General features: G+C 45.7%; 2 protein-coding genes and 1 non-coding gene across 5 annotated transcripts in view; 2 read left to right on the forward strand and 1 right to left on the reverse strand.

The window, feature by feature from the left end:
* The first annotated feature begins 799 nt into the window (after positions 1–799).
* Tm4sf5 (transmembrane 4 L six family member 5) lies at positions 800–7,246 on the forward strand. Its single transcript, XM_008855898.2, is given in 5 exon segments — positions 800–972; positions 5,685–5,766; positions 6,528–6,664; positions 6,863–6,875; positions 6,877–7,246. Coding segments are annotated over 5 exon segments (636 nt in total). The 3' UTR covers positions 7,108–7,246.
* A 1,298-nt stretch (positions 7,247–8,544) lies between these two features.
* The window catches only part of Vmo1 (vitelline membrane outer layer 1 homolog), a 12,170-nt gene continuing 2,726 nt past the window's right edge, over positions 8,545–17,988 (reverse strand). Inside the window, exons 1-3 of one of the 3 annotated variants that reach the window (XM_008855900.1) lie at positions 9,597–10,360; positions 9,384–9,490; positions 8,545–8,910 (exon numbers count right to left, since the gene is read on the reverse strand). In XM_008855900.1, the coding sequence (XP_008854122.1) occupies positions 8,616–8,910; positions 9,384–9,490; positions 9,597–9,788 (594 nt within the window). In that variant the 5' untranslated portion in view covers positions 9,789–10,360 and the 3' untranslated portion in view covers positions 8,545–8,615. Of the gene's footprint in view, positions 8,911–9,383; positions 9,491–9,596; positions 10,361–17,988 lie in introns of those variants that run through there. The other 2 variants (XR_003847428.1, XR_608059.3) reach the window with 2 other exon arrangements.
* On the forward strand, positions 17,713–17,808 carry LOC115068073. The gene has a single exon (XR_003847455.1). It is a non-coding gene; the product is annotated as a small nucleolar RNA SNORD90 (small nucleolar RNA).

Below are 17,988 nucleotides of genomic sequence, written 5' to 3' on the forward strand. Positions count from 1 at the left end.
CTATTGTTTTTTTTGTGGGGGGGATGGGTTTTTTTTTAGTTTCTTTATAGAAAAGCCTCACAAACAGAAATGATAAGACCCCCATACATCTGCTGTGTGCTTCCTTATTTACAAAATACTTTTTTTTTTGTCCCATTGAATCCTTAGAAACAACACACAAAGTGGCATCACGCAACCATTTTTACAGATTAAGCCATTGAGACTTCAAGACATGAAGGGTTTGGCTGAGTTTTCAAACAGGTGAGGGGAGCTGGAGAGATGACTCAGTGGTTAAGAGTACTGGCTGCTCTTGCAGAAGACCCAGGTTCGATTCCCAGCACCCACGTGGCAGCTAACAATCATCTATAACTCCAGTTCCAGGGGATCCGACGCCCTCTTCTGACCTCCATGGGCATTGCATGACACGGGTGCACTTACATACATGCAGGCAATACACTCATACACAAAAAATAAAAATAACAAATGAAATATTTGTGAAGAAAAGTCAAATAGGTGAGGAACTGAGGAAGGGCTGTAGAAACTGAGGAAGGTATGTACAGACTAAAGGAAGAAGACACTGACCCCAGGCAACTTCCATTGTGTGACCGGCTCCCCCATCTCCTCTACTGCCACATCTTCCTTTTCACCTCACTAGTTGCAGCCCCTCCACCTCTTTAGGGCCTCTGTCGCTTATCATCCTGCCAGTTTCTGCCACACCTCTTCTCTGACCTTTACTCTAAGTTCAAGCTTGTTTTCCTATGGATGCGGGGGACCTCCAGCTCACTTTTCACTCACTGCCTGCCATTGCTGAAGCTTCACCATGTGCACAGGAAAATGTGCTCACTGAGTGGGGCTCTCCCTCATCCCACTCTCCCTGAACTGCATCGTGGTCAATGCCCTCCTGCTGGTACCTGATGGGAAGACCACCTGGACCAACAACAATCTCAGCTTGCAAGTGTGGCTCATGGGTGGCTTCATTGGAGGGGGCCTGATGATAAGCACACTGGACACTGGAGCATGAGCAAGGGGCCTGGGTGCTACTCTTAAAGACTAGGAGGAAGAAAATGGACCAGTGCCCGGGAGGATATAGTAAGGGCTTAGTGGGGACTAGGAGCCTGTAAAATCTGCCCCCACACACTAAAGTCCTGGAGGAGCCCCAGAGTCCTGAGATGACTGTCTGAGGCAAATGGGAAGACAGAGCCTCAAGTCTCTAAAGAGCTTCCCTTCTGGGTGGGAGCAAGTTCTACTGCTCTTCCCTACCTCTACCATGGAGCAGATGCTCAGAATACCTCATTACAAGGGTCAGAGCAGGAGCAGCTGGCTGTATGGGAAGTCAGCAGGGCAGGGTAAAAGCAAGCATGGGGGGGGCACCCTGAACAATGTCTGCAGCCAGAGTTGACATCCCAGATCAGTCATTCTAGCAGCCAGCTCTGCGTTGCTTCCCCCTCCTCCACGGCCATTCCTTCTCAGTCCTCCTTTCAGGGTCCCCAGTCTGTGCTCAGTGCTAAAGATAATAAACTTGGAAGCTTCATCAATATTTCAGAGAGGGTGCCCCCAATCTTCCAGGAGAACAGGACCTGTTAGAAATGGAGGAGGAAGTAGATACACAAATTTCCCATACTTCCTCCCCATCTTCCAACTCCTGTTTACAGGAATTTAGGGATTTTTTTTTTCGTATTTTTTACTTTCTATTTATTTATTCATTTAGAGATAACATCATGTTTACAAAGCTCAGGCTGGCCTAGAGATTGCAATCTTCCTGCCTCAGCCTCTCAAGTATAGGTCTGAGCCACCATGACTGATCACTTGGGGGAACTTTTGGGTGATCAATATAGTATAACTTCTTTGTGGGATAAAGACAAAAGATCTACCTAGTACAGCTTTTCACCTTTAGGACAAATAGCTGACTGTTAAAATTCTCTGAGAGAGGTCTCAACTACTTTGGTCCCTTTGGCTGGTCACATCTTTGGTAGCTAAACAGGGATACGACTCCTATAACCAACAACCTCCTCCCCTTGCCAGCTGGCATCTTCTCTTCTAATCTCCACCTCCTGCATACACTCTGGTTGTTGGAATCTACTCCATCTCTCTGACCTGATCTCTCTCTGAGCCATCATAGTTCTCCTCACCCAGTGTCCCATCATCAAGTGCTGCCACCAGCCAGGCATCCACCCAATCTAAGTTGCCTGCTTCAGTGGAGCTCTCCAAGGTTGCATTCTCAGCATCCTCGTGCGCAGCTGCCTTTCTACCCCACCATACCAAGGGGGCACTCTCAGGAAGCACCATATTATGTCATGGGATCAGACAAGGTACCTGCTCTTCCTGAAACTTGTGTTGTGCTAATGGGTCACATGGTACCAAGGAAACAAGAATGGAAGCCTCATGAGAGCCAGAACGGATTCACTTATGATGTGTTCAGTTTATACATGTTGGATGAATGAAGCAAATAGCAAGAGGATGTCAGGTGCAGTGACCCTTTCCGGTAATGCCAGTACTCTAGAAACTGAAGCAGGAAGATGGAGAGTCTGGTGCCAGTCTGGGCTACATAATACACACACACTTTAATCGTGGTACCATCACAAAGCGCTCCTAGGGCAAGAAGGGGCATATTTGTTTGTTTGTTTTGTCCTTTTATTTATTTGATACTAGAGACTGACTCCAGGGCTTGGTGCCTGCTAGGTATTTGCTCTAACACTGAGCTACACTTCCAACCTAGGGACTTATTTTGTAGCATTTCCAAAAAAAGCTTCTATGAGAGGATGTCAGAACTGGTATTCAAATTAAAAAAAGAAATTAGGAGTATTATAAACAGGGACCCCACACACAGAGGATCAGACAGTCCAATGCAGCTGAAGTTCAATGAGACGAGGTCTGAGGTAGGGAGAGGCCAGACCATATACATCCTTGAAAGGCATAGTGATTAATTTGAAGTCTGTTACAAGAACTACTAAAAACTATTGAAGAACTTTTCTCCCTTTTTTAATCCCAGACTAGCTGTGATTATAAGCATGGGCCAGCACACCTAATTCTCTATCTTTTTTCCCATTTTAAAACCATTGGGGTGGGGACTGCTGGGTATGGAATCCAAGGCCTTTTGTATGCTAAGCATATTCTCTACCACTGAGCTACACTCCCAGGTCAATGGATTTTTCACAAAGTGAACATGACCATATACCCAGCACCCAAACTAAAAATCAGATTATTTGCTTGCCTATAGTCCCTGATACATGAGAGGCTGAGGCAGGAAAATGGCTTGAGCCCAGAAACTCAAGAAAAAGAAATAAGAACATTGATCAAAACAGTAAAAAAAAAAAAAAAAAAAAAAAAAATTCTCTGACTCACTCTTGATAATCCCGAGCCTATGCAAAGGCATACACTACTCCTGTACATCTTTCTCCTCTCTCTTAATGCCTGTGCTTCCATATATATTAACAGCTTTGTTAAGCTCCAATTTTGCTTCAAAAAAGTAAGAAAGTGAAAATCTCAAAACTAGCTCACTCAAAATTAGCTAAATCTAGGACTGGGGATGTAATTCAGTGATAGAGTGCATATATGAAGCCTTGGGTTGGATCCCTATAACTGCGGGGGCTGGGGGAGCAGTAGTGGCTCACACCCATAACCCCAGCACTTGGGAGATTGAGGCAGGTAGATAACTAATAGGTTTAGGTTCAAGACCAAGCTGGCCTACTTATTGAGTTCCTGGACAGCCTGGATTACAATGTGATGTAATGTAATGGTAAATTGCCAGCAACATGCACAAGTCTCTGAGTTCAATCCCCAATATCACAAAAAGTAAATAGATATATTTATGATGGGCGTGGTGGTGTATGCCTTTAATCCCAGCACTTGGGAGGCAGAAGAAGCAAATGAATCTCTGTAAGTTCAAGTCCAGCATGGTGTACACGGCAAGTTCCAGACCAGCCAGGACTACACAGTGATTAAAAGCAAGCAAGACTGAACATGGATCTCAGCTGCTTGGGGCACTAAAGCAGAAGAATTAGGAGTGTGAAGTTAGCCTGGGTTAACAGAGGCAACATAGAGAGAGATCCTGCCTTAAAAAAAAAATAGAACCAGGTGGAGTGGCAAACACCTGTAATCACATCACTTGGAAGGTAGGGACAGGATGATTAAGAGTTTAAAGCCACCCTGGACTACACGAGATCTTGTTTCCAGATAGATAGATATAGAAGATAGATGACAGATGATGATAGATAGATAGATAGATAGATAGATAGATAGATAGATAGATAGATGATAGATAGATAGATAGATAGATAGATAGATAGATAGATAGATAGATAGATAGATAGATAGATAGATAGATAGATAGATAGATAGATAGATAGATAGATAGATAGATAGATAGATAGATAGATAGATAGATAGATAGATAGATTAGCCCATGGAGTCCTGGAACTTGCTACATAGCCCAGGTTAGCCTCATACCCTCAAGAATCCTCTTGTCTCAGCCTCTCAAGTGCTGGAATTGTACACTAGATCACCCCGCCCTGTTTAGGGTTCAATTTTGATAGGGTACTCTTTGAAAGAGACCTTAAAGGACTTGAGCAGAGAAAAGATCAATGAAACACCAAGTTAAATCCATTGGTGGTATGTGAGATGGAATCTGGGGTAGCTTGGGACAAGGGCTATGAGACTATAGTAGGGAGGCAGAGGATATCTTTCTCAAGGAAGGCGAGCAGGAGCTGACTATGGGGAAGAAGGAGAAAGGACTAACACATTTAGAAGCTGCTAAAAGAAAAATACAGAAGACTTGAAATCTGGCTGAGTAGAAGGATTAAAGTTTTCTAGCTTAGGTGAATTCCACTGATGAAGATTAAAACAGAGAAAAGGGAGATAAATTTGGAGACTATTATAAGATCAGTATGAGGCTGGCTGAGCCTGAGCTAAACCCAAGACATTCAAGTGGACTTACCCTTCAGGCAGTCTGATGTGAGTCTCCAGGTACCTGGAAGTGACTTAACAGAAGGGAACCACTGGTTGTCTGGGAGGGTGTGAGCTTTATTAGAAAGGCCACAGGGAGAAAAAGAACTAGAGGATGAATCTTAGGAAACCCTTCGAGCCATACCAGAGTCTCTACAAATTCTCACACACTACCATAATTCTAGCTCATTAGACCTTCCAGAAACACGGTCTTGCCCTCCTGTTGAGGCATGTATCATCATGCAGCATTTTCTATGAGCTAGTCCTGACATAAAACCAACCTGCTGCCTCATTAAATCCTGAGAACAGTCCTTTGAGGTAGGTCTTGCAGGTCGATTTTACAAAAAAACAAAACTGAGGTCCAGAGAAACCAATAGGCTCCTAATGTGTGATGGAATACAGGGTTGACCTTGAACACAGACCTCCTGAGTCCCATTCAGGTGGGAACCTTCTATATGACAATATTTGTGGGGACTATATAATATGTCCCCACCCCCAATTGTTTCTTGGCCTCTTGCCTAAGATCAGATGTAATATATTGGACCCTACCCTCCAGGAAGCTACAATCTGGACAGAGATATGGTAGGTACATTAAGTAATGATAAATAAAGTTTGAGTCCAACTGTGCTTCAGAGAAGTAGAGATAAGATTTTGCAGTCCAAAGGCCTGTGGACATCATGAGCAGCTTCCCTGGGACAAGACAATGACATAAGTTTGACCTTGAGGATCTAGAACAACAGGTTATCACAGACTCTTGTCCCACAGGTGCTGTGTCCAGGAATTTCTGCCATTCAGGCAGTGGGCATGGGCTGCTGTGGTGCAGGCTGCTGTGGAAACCGTTATAGGGTAAGATCCATATTGAGAAGTGGTTCAGGACTTGGTTTATGACTCCTTCAAAGAGCCAAAGCACAGTCTGCAAGCCCCTCAAAAGAGATCTCAGGCACCAACTCCTAACCTTGGGTCCCAAGCAACTTGACCGCAGAGGGCTAAATCCCCCATGAGCCTCCCCTAATTTAGGATCAGTTTAATTCCATGCCCTGAGTATAAATCCCCCATGAGACTCCCCTAATTTAGGATCAGTTTAACTCCATGCCCTGAGTATAAAGGGAATTTTTTTGTTTTGGGCTTTTCTAGACAGGATCTCCCTGTAGCCCCAGCTAGCCTGGAATGCCCTATGTAGACCAGGCTGGCCTTGAATTCACAGAGATACTCCTGCCTTTGCCTCCTGAGTGCTGGAATTAAAGGCATGCACCACCATACCCAGCTGGAAATGTATTTTTAAAAATATTTTATCTTTATTTTATGTGTATGAGTATACTGCCTGCATGTATGTAAGTGCACCCATGTCATGCAGTGCCCACAAAGGTCAGAGGGCATCGGATCCCCTGGAACTGGAGTTACAGATGGTTGTTAGCCAAAATGTAGGTGCTAACAAGAAACCCAGTGCTCCAGTGCTCTTAACTGTTGAGCTATCTCTCCAGCCCCAAGAAATGTATTTTTAACCTGGCTGGAGAGAAGTAGAGGAACTATGCAGACAGAACTAGGTGCAGGTGTTCCTCCAAGGCCAAGAGGAGGCCTACTAACCTACCTTTCCACGGTCGGTCTAGATGTTGCCCTCAGTCTTCTCCTCCACCTTTGGGATGCTTGGTGCCATCTACTGCCAGTTGGTGTCCGGAGCTGGGCTCCAAATTGGACCCAAATGCTTAATAAACAATAAATGGGACTACCATTTCGAAGAAACCTTGTAAGTCTTAGCCTGTATTTGCATCCCCCATTCTATGGTTCTCATCTGCCTTTCCAACGTGGCCCAGGAAAGCTGGACTAGACAGAGCTTCTAGACCACTCCTTCCACAGGGCCCACCAAGCCCTTTGTAAATCTCTTTGGGGCCTGCTGTGTGATCCTCTTCTCTTAAGAGACACCCCCACCCGCCCCCATCCACAGAGGCGCTTACTTGTAGCAACAATACACTATGGGACTTGTGTGAGGCACCACCCCACATGGTCCCCTGGAATGTGATGCTCTTCTCTGTGCTGGTGGTCGCCTCAAGCCTGGAAACAGTGCTGTGTGGAATACAGTTGGTGAACGTGACCATTGGAGCCTTCTGTGGCGATTGCAGGAAAAAGGAGGTGGGACAGCATGGAGTGGAGTTGGGGAGGGAATCTACTTGCTCTTGGCTGCCTCCTTAACTTTCTTTTTTCTTGCAGAGTGCTGCTAACAGAGTTTCCACCGACCACCCATAATACCCATTTATCCTTACTCCTGGACATGTGAATGGTCCATTCACTCCCTGGTTCTCTGGAATAAACTGCTTTTATTGTTCATTATTTTTTCTTTGTGGAATAAACCTCCCTGAGCACCCTTCCCCGTTTATGCCCTATGGGAGAAGTGTGCAAGTGTATTGTGTGTGTGTGTGTGTGTGTGTATGTGCATACGTGCACACGTGCACACAGGTCAGAGGACAACTTGAAAGAATGGGTTTTCCACCTCGTGGGTTGCTGGGATCAAGCTCAGGTCCTCAGGCTTGGAGTTAAGCACCTTTAACCACCTAGCTGCCATCCTTCGCCCTCTTCCCTCTTGGATAACTTTTTAAAGACGAAAGGATTATTTCATTTGATGGTAAACATTATTTTTTTGGTCTTTTTTGAGACAGGGTCTCCAGGAACTCTCTATGTAGACCAAGCTGGCCTTGAACTCACAGAGATCTGCCTGCCTCTGCCTCCCGAGCGCTGGGATTAAAGGCGTGCGCACCACGCCTGGTGATGGTAGACATTTTTTAAACAAGTTAGTAATGAGATAGGTATTGATTGATGACCAGACTCCTTTTCATGATAGGGAAAGTCTGAGAAAGTTAATTTTAAGCTGGAATTTGATACCTGGAGGATTCCAGACAGAAGAAACAAAATGCAAAGAGAAAAAGTCTTCAATAAGAATCATGAAAAGCCACTGTTTGGATTTTGCCCAGGTCAGGGGCAGGGGGATGGTAGTGGATGGAAACTGTAGAAAAAGACCCCTCAGTTTCCAAAACTTTAGAAAATTAAAACTAAAAGCTGTTTGCACTGTCACCCAATTTGGTAGAAGTTTCTTAATCTGAGGTCACTGGTGGTTTAGAAGGGAGACAACATGAACCCTTGACGGAGTTTTTTATTTTGTTTTCTTTGAGACAGGGACTCCCTATAGACCCAGCTGGATCTCAGTCTCACACAGATCTGCCTGCCTCTGTCTCCCAAGTACTGGAATTAAAGGTGTGCACTACCATACCTGGCTACAACTTGGGCTTTCAAAGGAGAGAGATTGTCCTAAGAAAACTAAGACCCAAAACAGTATGACTTGCTAGGTGTGATGGTGCACACCTTAAATCCCAGCACTCAGGAGGCAGAGGCAGGAGGATCTCTGTGAGTTCGAGGCCAGCCTGATCTACATAGTTCCAGGACAGCTGGGGCTACGGGAAGACCCTGTCTCAAAAAGACCAAAAAAAAAAAAAAAAAAAGTATGACTTGCAGCAGGACATTGGGTTCAGTGAAACCCTGAACCCAAACCTGAATGTAGACTTAGCCCAGTGCAGAGTAAGGAGAGAAAAATGGAGGCAGTTTCCCATTCCTAAATCAACTGACACCAAAGCCAAGACAGAAGCTTTAATAGCAGGAGGCAGGACTAGCATGGTCCAGTGGGAGAGAGGGCAGCAGCAGCAACAACATCAGCTGCAGCAGAATAGTATAACATCATTAAGTGCAGTGTCATCTCTGAAGCTGTCTCTGGGCTTCTCGAGCTTTGTCTGCAAGCCGCAGATACCTTTGGAACATGATTTGCTCCATTCTCCATATTCTCCCCACTTCAGCCCAGACCCCTCCAGCTCCAGGCCGTCTGAGCAACGGAAGCGAATATTGTTTGCTGCTGTGCTGTCCAAAAACGAAGAGTGCTCCACACGAAGGGAGAAAGCCACTAGGAAGCTTCTATCTGAACACCAAAGAGGCGTAGTCCACATACCCCACCTGCAAGGAAAGGAGAGATGCACTGGCTTTGGGCAGGGTGCCTCCTACCCATCTCCAGAGCAATCAAAACCTGAGGACTTCCAAACCAGGTGCTACCAACAATCTATTGGTAGGGTCTAGTCATCTGAGCTTCTCTGAGATACAGAGGGTGATCTTCCATCCACTCCTCCATAAATCTAGAGAAGTTTACCTCCTGGGGGGTACATGAAATAGAGGGTAAGGGACATACCTTCATGCTAGAAGAGTGCTTCTACCCACTAGGAATTGAACCTAGGGCCTTACATATGCTAGGTAAATGCTCTACCACTGAGCTATATCCCCATTCCTGTTTTGAGACAGTGTCTCTCTGTAACCCAGGCTGATGTCAAACTCACAGTGATCCATCTATCTTAGCCTCCCGAATACTAGTATTACAAGGGCCTGTGCCACCAGCCCTGCCAGGCCCTAGGGAATTCTTGGTCCTTAATTCCTACTTTCCAGATTCAGACTCCACAGCAAGGGGCTGTACATTCCCACGTGAGCAGTGCAGCCGGATACCATTTAGAGCTGTATCATCTCCAATGCCTTGATTGGACTCCACCTAGGCAGGGAGGAGAAAAGGAGTGAAGTCCAGTGACGGGAATGCCATCTCAGCTCTGCAACCAGCACATCTCTGCTCTATCCAACACCCAGCTCTGAGTTCTCACCTTGAGAGAGAACCCTCTGGCCACATATCCCACAGGACATATCTCGGGCGTGGTCCATTCACCCAGGTTACCTCCATTGTTCACATCAATAATCTCTTTAGTTTGGCTCAGCCCATCTGCCTGTTCATATTCGATGAAGCACAGCACCCACAGTAGTAGCAGCAGCACCTTGTCTCTGGTGCCCAACTCCATCCTGCAGCATCTGTGAGCCTGGCCACTTACACAAGTTTTACCAGCTCTGCCCCTGTCAGGACTCACATTGCAGATTTATACCAGGCCTGTCCCTGTGAGGGATCAGATTGCAAAAGAACCTTCAAGATTAAGTGATATTCAAAGCTAATCTGCTCCAAGAACCCAGAGGAGTTGATTCCTGGCTCTGGGAGGCAGAGGCCCCCAGGGCCAGGGAAGGAGGAGCAGTGAGAGCCATTTAGTTGAAATAACCACCAACTACTGAAGACAACTAATTGTGGCTGGCACAATGCAAATGACTTTTATTTAATCTTCACAATGATTTTAAGAGATAGGAATTTTGCTTCCTATTTTGTAGATGAGGGAACTGGGTCTCAGAAAGGACAGCCTGAGGTTGCTCCGAGAAAACTGAGAAATAATTACAGCATTGGAAATGGGAGCCAGGGCTGGAGATTGAAATAATCCCATGAGAATCCACCAGTATCAGGATTAGGCAGGGGACAACTTGACAGAATGTGTGAAAGCAGAATGTGAACATAGATCAAGAATTCATGACTTTTTTTTTTTTTTTTTTTCTTTTTGAGACAGGGTCCCCTTTTAGCCCCGGCTGTCCTGGAACTCACTATGTAGACCAGGCTGGCCTCGAACTCACAAAGATCCGCCCGCCTGCCTCTGCCTCCCAAGTGCTGGGATTAGAGGCATGTGTCATCATGCCTGGCTGAATTCATGAGTTTTTTAAGACTGTGGCCCTGACCCTTTGAGAATCTGGGACACCAGATATGTCTAGAGAGACAGGGCCTCATTCTGTAACCCAGATTCTTTTGAAACTCAGTTTGTAGCCCAGGTTGGCCTTGAATTCTCAACAATCTTCCTGCCTCAGCCTCCCAAGTGCTGAGATTACCAGCATGAGCCACCGTAACCAGCAAGACAGAAATTCTAATGTAATAGGGCACCTTCTTGACCATAGCTATGCCATGTTAAAGTTTAGGCTGACTCTAGTCTCTGAAATTATCAGGCATTTGACCCAGGATATGGGAACACATGTCAGCTGGACCCCAGTTGTCTTGAGAACAGGTCAGTGTGTCCAGGAGTGAACCTGCTAACTGCAGATTTATGGCTTCTATAGGTTATGCTTGGCTTCTGCAAAATAGTAATTGTTGCTTAATAAATAGAAATTGTTAAGGGGGCTTTCCACCTATAAGCTTGGGAACTTAAACTTTTCACCCCTGGTTATGGTTTCTCTGTAGGAAAGCTTACCCTAGAGATGGCTCAGGGCTACATACTTGGCTTTCTATACCCTTGAGTAGTAGCCCTGGCCAGCAGCAACTCTCATTTGGCAAAACTTTGTCTGATTGGTCTTCCCTGGTGAAGCACCCCACAACATTTTGGAAGTTCCACCTGAGATCCCAGAGAATTAGACCTCAGACCCTGGGGGACTGGAGCAGGGAAGTAGTGTGGGCCTGGGCAGACTCCTAGAGGGGGCATCCCTTGAGCTGGCCCAAGGCCTCAAGATTTCTGCCCCACTTGCTGCCCCTGCTGTTCCGGTGGATTTGATATCCCCACCCCAAAAATTTTTGAAGAAAGTCTCCTGTTTCTGGAAGCCTGCCTCCAGAGGTGAGTCGTTTGCATTGTGCCTCTGAAGGACACTTACAGGACTGGATGCAACCATTAACTCAGTGTCCAGGGAGTCAACAAGGCTGTTGCTGGCTGCCCTCTGTAACTACCGAGTTGAATGAATGGTTTTGTGTGATGGCCATCATGTGAGTGCTTTGTTGTCTGTATTTGTGCTAGTCTCAATACAGCACAAATTGTTGTCTGTTTCTACAACAGGGAATGAGCTGACACCTCCGAAGTGTATGCTTAAGTATGTTAGAGGTGGTTTCCATCCATTCACCTCTGCCTTGCTTGCAGCTGGGCGCTAGATAGAAAAAAAAAAAAAAAAGATGCGCTGCTGCACTTCTGCTGGCCAAAGTTCTGTGCTGGGAGGTAGGGGCAGCCGGGTCGTGGAACCCAGCTTCGTGCAGCAGGTCGCGGGGCACCCATGGCAGAGTGCATGGGCACCGCCGACAGAGCCCAGCCCGCGTCCCCAGGACTGGTGCTCTGGCCCGTGCTCAGAGCCAAGAGCACCCAGAAAGCCAGAGTGGTGGAGGCTGAGGAGACGCTACCGGGCGTTTCTCTGCCGGCCAGGAGTTGGGCAGGGGAGGAGCAACACACAGGAGTGGCAGGACAGGCAGCAGTGCGGAGAAAGTAAACTTTTGCCGAGGAGGGAGGAAGGAGCAGAGCAGAGGGCTACAGCCGGGCAGAGGGGATCTTTTCGCCCACTGTCAGACCGGGCCAGAGGAAGGCGATTTTCCCCGGGCCCAAATGGGCGGCCTAAGGGATTTGGTCTCTTCCCCTTGGGGACCCTGAGGCAGAATAAAGCCCCTCCGCTGGAGCTGCGCGAGTCTGCTCTGCTTGTAGACTGGCGGGACCGGCTCATGCCCTTGCCAAGCTGGGCTCGCACTGAGGTAGCTCTCCTTCTTCCCCTGAGGAAGGCACAGGAATGGGACCTGGGCAATAAAAGATCAAGTATGTTCCCCTTTTCTCTTAGTGATCTGTATAACTGAAAAACACAAAATCCTCGCTTTCCCTGAAAAGCTTCATGACAGCCAGCAACTCCTAGTCACCATCTTCATGGAGGAAGAACAGCTGAAGCGCAGGCCAGAGGAGCCCCCTCCCGGTTCAGGAAGGCTTTTCCCCTTTGAGAGAGCTGACAAGGCCCCAATTCTGACTGAGGTAAGGGGGATCTGGACAACTTTCACCTAGTCCTTTTAGGGAGAATAAAGACAGCTGCTAGGAGGCCCACAAATCTTTCTGAAATAGGTGAGATGAGTCATAAACCTCAAGAATCACCTGCTGGGTTCCTGGGGTGCCTTAGGTTTATCCAGATACTCCAGAAAACCAAGGCCATAAATATTGCCCTTTGTCACCCAGCTGGCCCCAGATGTTAGAAATAGTTACAGAAACTAGAAGGGTTCGAGGACATAAATAGGTCACAGTTGTTAGAAATTACCAAGTTAATCAGGACTATAAATAAAAAAAAAAAACTTTCAAAAAGAAAAATGACAGGAAGCCTAGAGGAGGTGACTGGAGGCAACAACAACAACAACAAAAGACTAAAAAAGAGACATTAAAAGAATAAGGGCCACCACCTCTTTTGGGGAAATGAAGGCAAGTCTTTCTCTAGGCGCAGATCTAACCCCAACTAGGATTCTGGTTACTTGCCCCCTTGTCTGAAGAATATCTCCTGCAACCAGAACCAACTGTTAACAAAAATACCCAGCCTCCAAGGTATTTACAGGACCTGCAACAACTGTTCACTTCTGTATGGACTGAGAATAACGCCCCCAACCCCCCAGGTCTGGCAAGTAAGGGAATTCCTGGGGACAGTCGGCTATTGTTGCCTATGGATTTTTGAATTTGCTAAAGTAGCAAAACCTCTGTATGCCAGCCTTAAAGGGAACCAACCTCTAGAATGTACTGAGACTGAAAAAGGAGACTTGTTCTCTCCCAGATGTTACCAAGTCATTCCACTTATTTGTGGATAAGGCCCAGAACATTGCCAAGGGAGTTCTAACCCAAACTTTGGGGTTATGAAAATCATGTATCAGCTAGATGACCACCCTGTAAAAAGATGATAAATTGACTTGGGGTAAGAACTTTCCTTAACCACTCCTCACTCAGTTAAAGTCCTCCTGAGGAGAACTCCAGAGAGATGACTGTCAAATGCCCGATGACTCATTACCAGGCAGGCACTCTTCCTAGAGCAACCCTGTACAAGGTTTTACAGGGCCTCGACCCTCGACCCAACAAGCCTGCTGCCAGATGAGGACCCAGAGGTACCACTACATGACTATACCAAGGAGACTAACCTGATCCAATCTACTGGACCGAATTTGACTGATGTCCCACTGCCAGAGGCAAATGAGATACTGTACATGGATGGAAACAGTTTCGTCTAGAATGACATCAGGTATGCTGGGGCTGCAGTCTATTGGGAAAAGGACAAAGCCATCACCGTGCATACCAACAACTGGTATGCTTTTGACATGGCTCATGTGTATGGGGCACTGTAAGAGGGTTCCTTCCAAAAGGGCCCCCCCGAGACACAAGGAAAAAGGGCAATGGATCTGGCTGCTAGGGAGGTGGCCCTAAAACCAGTGGGGTCCCTCCAGGACCTGGTCACATTGCCAGAACCAATCCTGCCTCACAAGCCTGCTTACATACCAAAGGAAAAGACCTGCTGCTTCTATGCAAATCAATCTGAAATTATCACGAAAAACTTAGCACTAGTTTGACAACTAATAACAGTCTTTATTTTCCTGGTCCCTATGGCTCACTACCCTGCTCACAGCCTTTACTGGGCCTCTAGTACTCCTGCTCCTGGCTCTGACAGGCAGGTCTTGTCTGATCAATTGCCTGACTAGTGATATTAGACGACGAGTAAATACAGTAAAAATCATGGTCCTAAGAGAACAATATAATCCCCTAGATGAGTGTAGGATTTGACTCATGCCTATAGAACCAGTGGGGAATGTAATAGGGCACCTTCTTTAACATGTAGCCATGTTAAAGTTTAGGCTAACTCTAGTCTCTGAAATTATCAGGCATTTGGCCCAAGGTATGGGAACACATGTCAGCTGGACCCCAGTTGTCTTGGGAACAGGTCAGTGTGTCCTTCTGTAGGTTATGCATGGCTTGCTTCTGCAAAATAGTAGTTGCTGCTTAATAGAATAGAAATTGTTAAGGGGGCTCTCTACCTGTAAGCTTGGGAACTTAAACTTTTCACCCCTGGTTATAGCTTCTCTGTGTGAAAGCTTACCCTACAAACGGCTCAGGGCTACACACTGGGTTCCTACACCCAGTGTAGTAGCCCTGGCCAGCAGCGACTTTCATTTGGCAAAACTTTGTCTGAGTGGTCTTCTCTGGTGAAGCACCCCGTAACACTAAGAGTTTATGAACACAACTGAGAATCCTAGGCACAAATAAGGCTGTTTTTCTCTGCTTCTTGTATTTTTTAAGACAGGATCTCACTATGTAATCAAAATTGGCCTGGAGCTTGCTATGTAGCCAAGGCTAGCCTGTAACTCATGATCCTCCTGCCTCAGCTGCCTGAATTCTGGGATTATACCCCCCCCCTTACACCTCTGCACCTCCACTCCCCACCCACTCAGTTCCTTTATATTCTTGGATCCTTTCCTGGAATGCCTTTCCTTCTACGACCAGCAGATGGACTCCTAAATCACAAAACAAGAAAATAAAGCCTGGCTAGATTTGTTAAGGGGCCCTACCCTTGATTTGCCTGACTCAAACACAATCCTCTGTTTACTTAACACATATTTATTTATTAACAATGCATTTGGTATACTCAGTATTCTAAATGTCTCAAGTGACCAAGAAAAATAAGGTACTTTGTCAGGACTGGAGGCTGAAGTCTGTGTATGATCCCAGCTACTCAAGAGGCTAACGCAGGAGGAGGATAGCATGTTCAAAAGTGCCAACCTGAACTATTTAGACCCTGTCTCCAAATAAAAAGTAAAAAGAGAAGCCAGACGTGGTGGTGCACGCCTTTGATCCCAGCACTTGGGGGATGGGGGCAGAAGCAGGCGAATCTCTGTGAGTTCGAGACCAGCCTGGTCTACATAGCAAGTTCCAGGCCAGCTGGAGATACAGAGAGACCCTGATTCAAAAAGACCAAAAATAAATAAATAAAAATTTTTTAATTTAAAAATTAAAGAGAAAAAAGGATGACTGTGGCTATACCTCAGTGATTGAGTCCTTAGCATGTTCAAAGCCATGGTTTGATCTGTACAGTTCCAAGAAGAAAAAAAAAAAAAAGGCACCTGTCTTCATCAGAGCTCATATTTCAATGGTAGAGCCAGAAATTTTCTTCCCAGTGAACCCAGTGAGCTATGTGAAAGCACTCCCCTCTCTACACTCCAGTATAGGCGATTGAACCTAGGGTCTCATTATGTAGCCTTCGCTGGCTGAAACTCACTATATAGAGCAGGCTGGCCTCAAACTCATAGAGATCCACCTGCCTCTGCCTCCCAAGTGCTGAATGCTGGGATTTAATATATACACCACCACTCCCGGCCCTAATCCTTTTTTGTAGTTTTTTCTTTTTCTTTTTTTTGAGATGAGTCACCCTGTAGCCTCAGCTGGCCTGGAACTCACTAGACTAGGCTGGCCTCAAACTAACAGAGCTTTGCCTCCCTCTGCCTCCGAGTGCTGGGATTAAAGGCGTTCACCACCATACCTGGCTTTTTTGTACTTTTTTCATTTTTTAGTTTGAAAAAATGTTTCTACCGTCAAAGTCTTGATTTAAAAAATGTTTTATTTATTATTTTATTTTATGTTTTTGAGTGTATTGCCTGCATGTATGTAAGTGCACCTGTGTACAATGCCCACAGAGGTCAGAAGAGGGCGTCAGATCCCCTGGAGCTGGAATTACAGACAGTTGTTAGCTGTCATGTGGGTGCTGGGAACCAAACCTGGGTCCTCTGCAAGAGCAGTCAGTGCTCTTAAGTAAACCAGGCTGGCTCAGTCTCACAGAAATCCTCCTACCTCTGCCTCCAGAATGTTGGGACTAAAGTTATGTGTTACCACGCCTTGTCCAAGCCTTGATTTTTTAATTACTTTTAAAAAACCAGTTTTTATTTAACTTTCTGACTCTGTGCTTGTGCCTTCAACACTTTCTTTTTATTGATTATTTTTATTTTATGTGTATGAGTGGATTGCCTGCATATGTGTAGGTGCACCCATGTCATGCAACACCCACAGAGGTCAGAAGAGGGCATCAGATCTCCTGGAACTGGAGTTACAGATGGCTGTCAGCCACCATGTGGGTGCTGGGAATTGAACCCAGGTCCTCTACAAGAGCAGCCAGTGCTCTTAACCACTGAGCCATCTCTCCAGCCCCTCCTTTAACACTTTCAAAATTATTTTCTGCTCCTCAGTAAGGAAACAAAGTATGCTTAGTCCTATCATAGACACTTTTAGCACCCTGCCAGTATGTTTTCTGTTCTAGACACTTTCATAAGGACTTTAAATCTCACAGTATGAACCCCTAGAAGTCTTCCTATACACATACCACATTTGGATTTAGGTGCTTTCCCAACCTTCTTGGTATGCAGGTAAACAAATCTGTTACCAGGGGTTTGAACAGTCTAGTTCTGTTAGAGGCTGTAATGTAGGGAAACCTATGACAGTATGTCAACATTGACCATTCTGAGTGCCTGTGAGCACCATCCTTGGGAGAGGAAAAGACCTTTTTGTGTTTTTTTGTTTTGGTTTTTTTTCAGGGGGGCTTTTTGAGACAGTGTCTCCCTATAGCCCCAGCTGTCCTGGAACTCACTATGTAGACCAGGCTGGCCTTGAACTCACAGAGATCCTCCTGCCTCTGCCTCCCGAGTGCTGAGATTAAAGGAGTGCACCACCATGCCTGGCTTTTTTCTTTTCTTTTTTAATTTTGAGACAGAGTCTAGATAAGTTCCCCAAGCTGGTCTTGAACTTTTGATCCTCCTGTTTCAGCCTCCCAAATGCCTAGCATTATATGTAGACCTATACTTCCATGCTCAGCTGTGAAAACACTTATGTATTCTAGAGGCCCAGTACAAGGCCTGCCATGGGTGGATAGTGAGTAAAGATTGATTTAATGAATAAAAAGCTAATGTGGAAATATAAATTTTTATTTTATTTTATTTTTTGTCTTTTCGAGACAGGATCGCCCTGTAGCCCCAGCTGGCCTGGAACTCTCTTTGTTGACCAGGCTGGCCTTGAACTCATAGAGATCTGCCTGCCTCTACCTCCCCAGTGCTGGGATTAAAGGCGTGCAACACCACATCCAGCAGAAGTTTAAAATTTTAAAACCACAAGAATATAAAAGGATAAAGCCGTCTAATGATGAGTTTCATAGGGCAGTTTCCAAGATGAAAATTTAATTCATCATTGATCATCCTATTATTAAAAATAATAATAATAAAGCCTAAAGCCTCCCACCATCCCACCTTAACAAGTAGAACTTATTGGGCAATTGTGGTCAGTTTTTCCCCCTTTACAATGGTTTTTGTTGTTGTTGCTTTGTTTTTTTGTTTGTTTGGTTCGTTTTTTTTTTTTTTTTTTTTTTTTTTTTTTTTTTTTTTTTGGAGAGGGGGACCCCCCC

The sequence above is a fragment of the Nannospalax galili genome, unplaced genomic scaffold, assembly GCF_000622305.1.
Source record: "Nannospalax galili isolate Female #2095 unplaced genomic scaffold, S.galili_v1.0 scaffold146, whole genome shotgun sequence".
NCBI classification, from domain to species: domain Eukaryota; kingdom Metazoa; phylum Chordata; class Mammalia; order Rodentia; family Spalacidae; genus Nannospalax; species Nannospalax galili.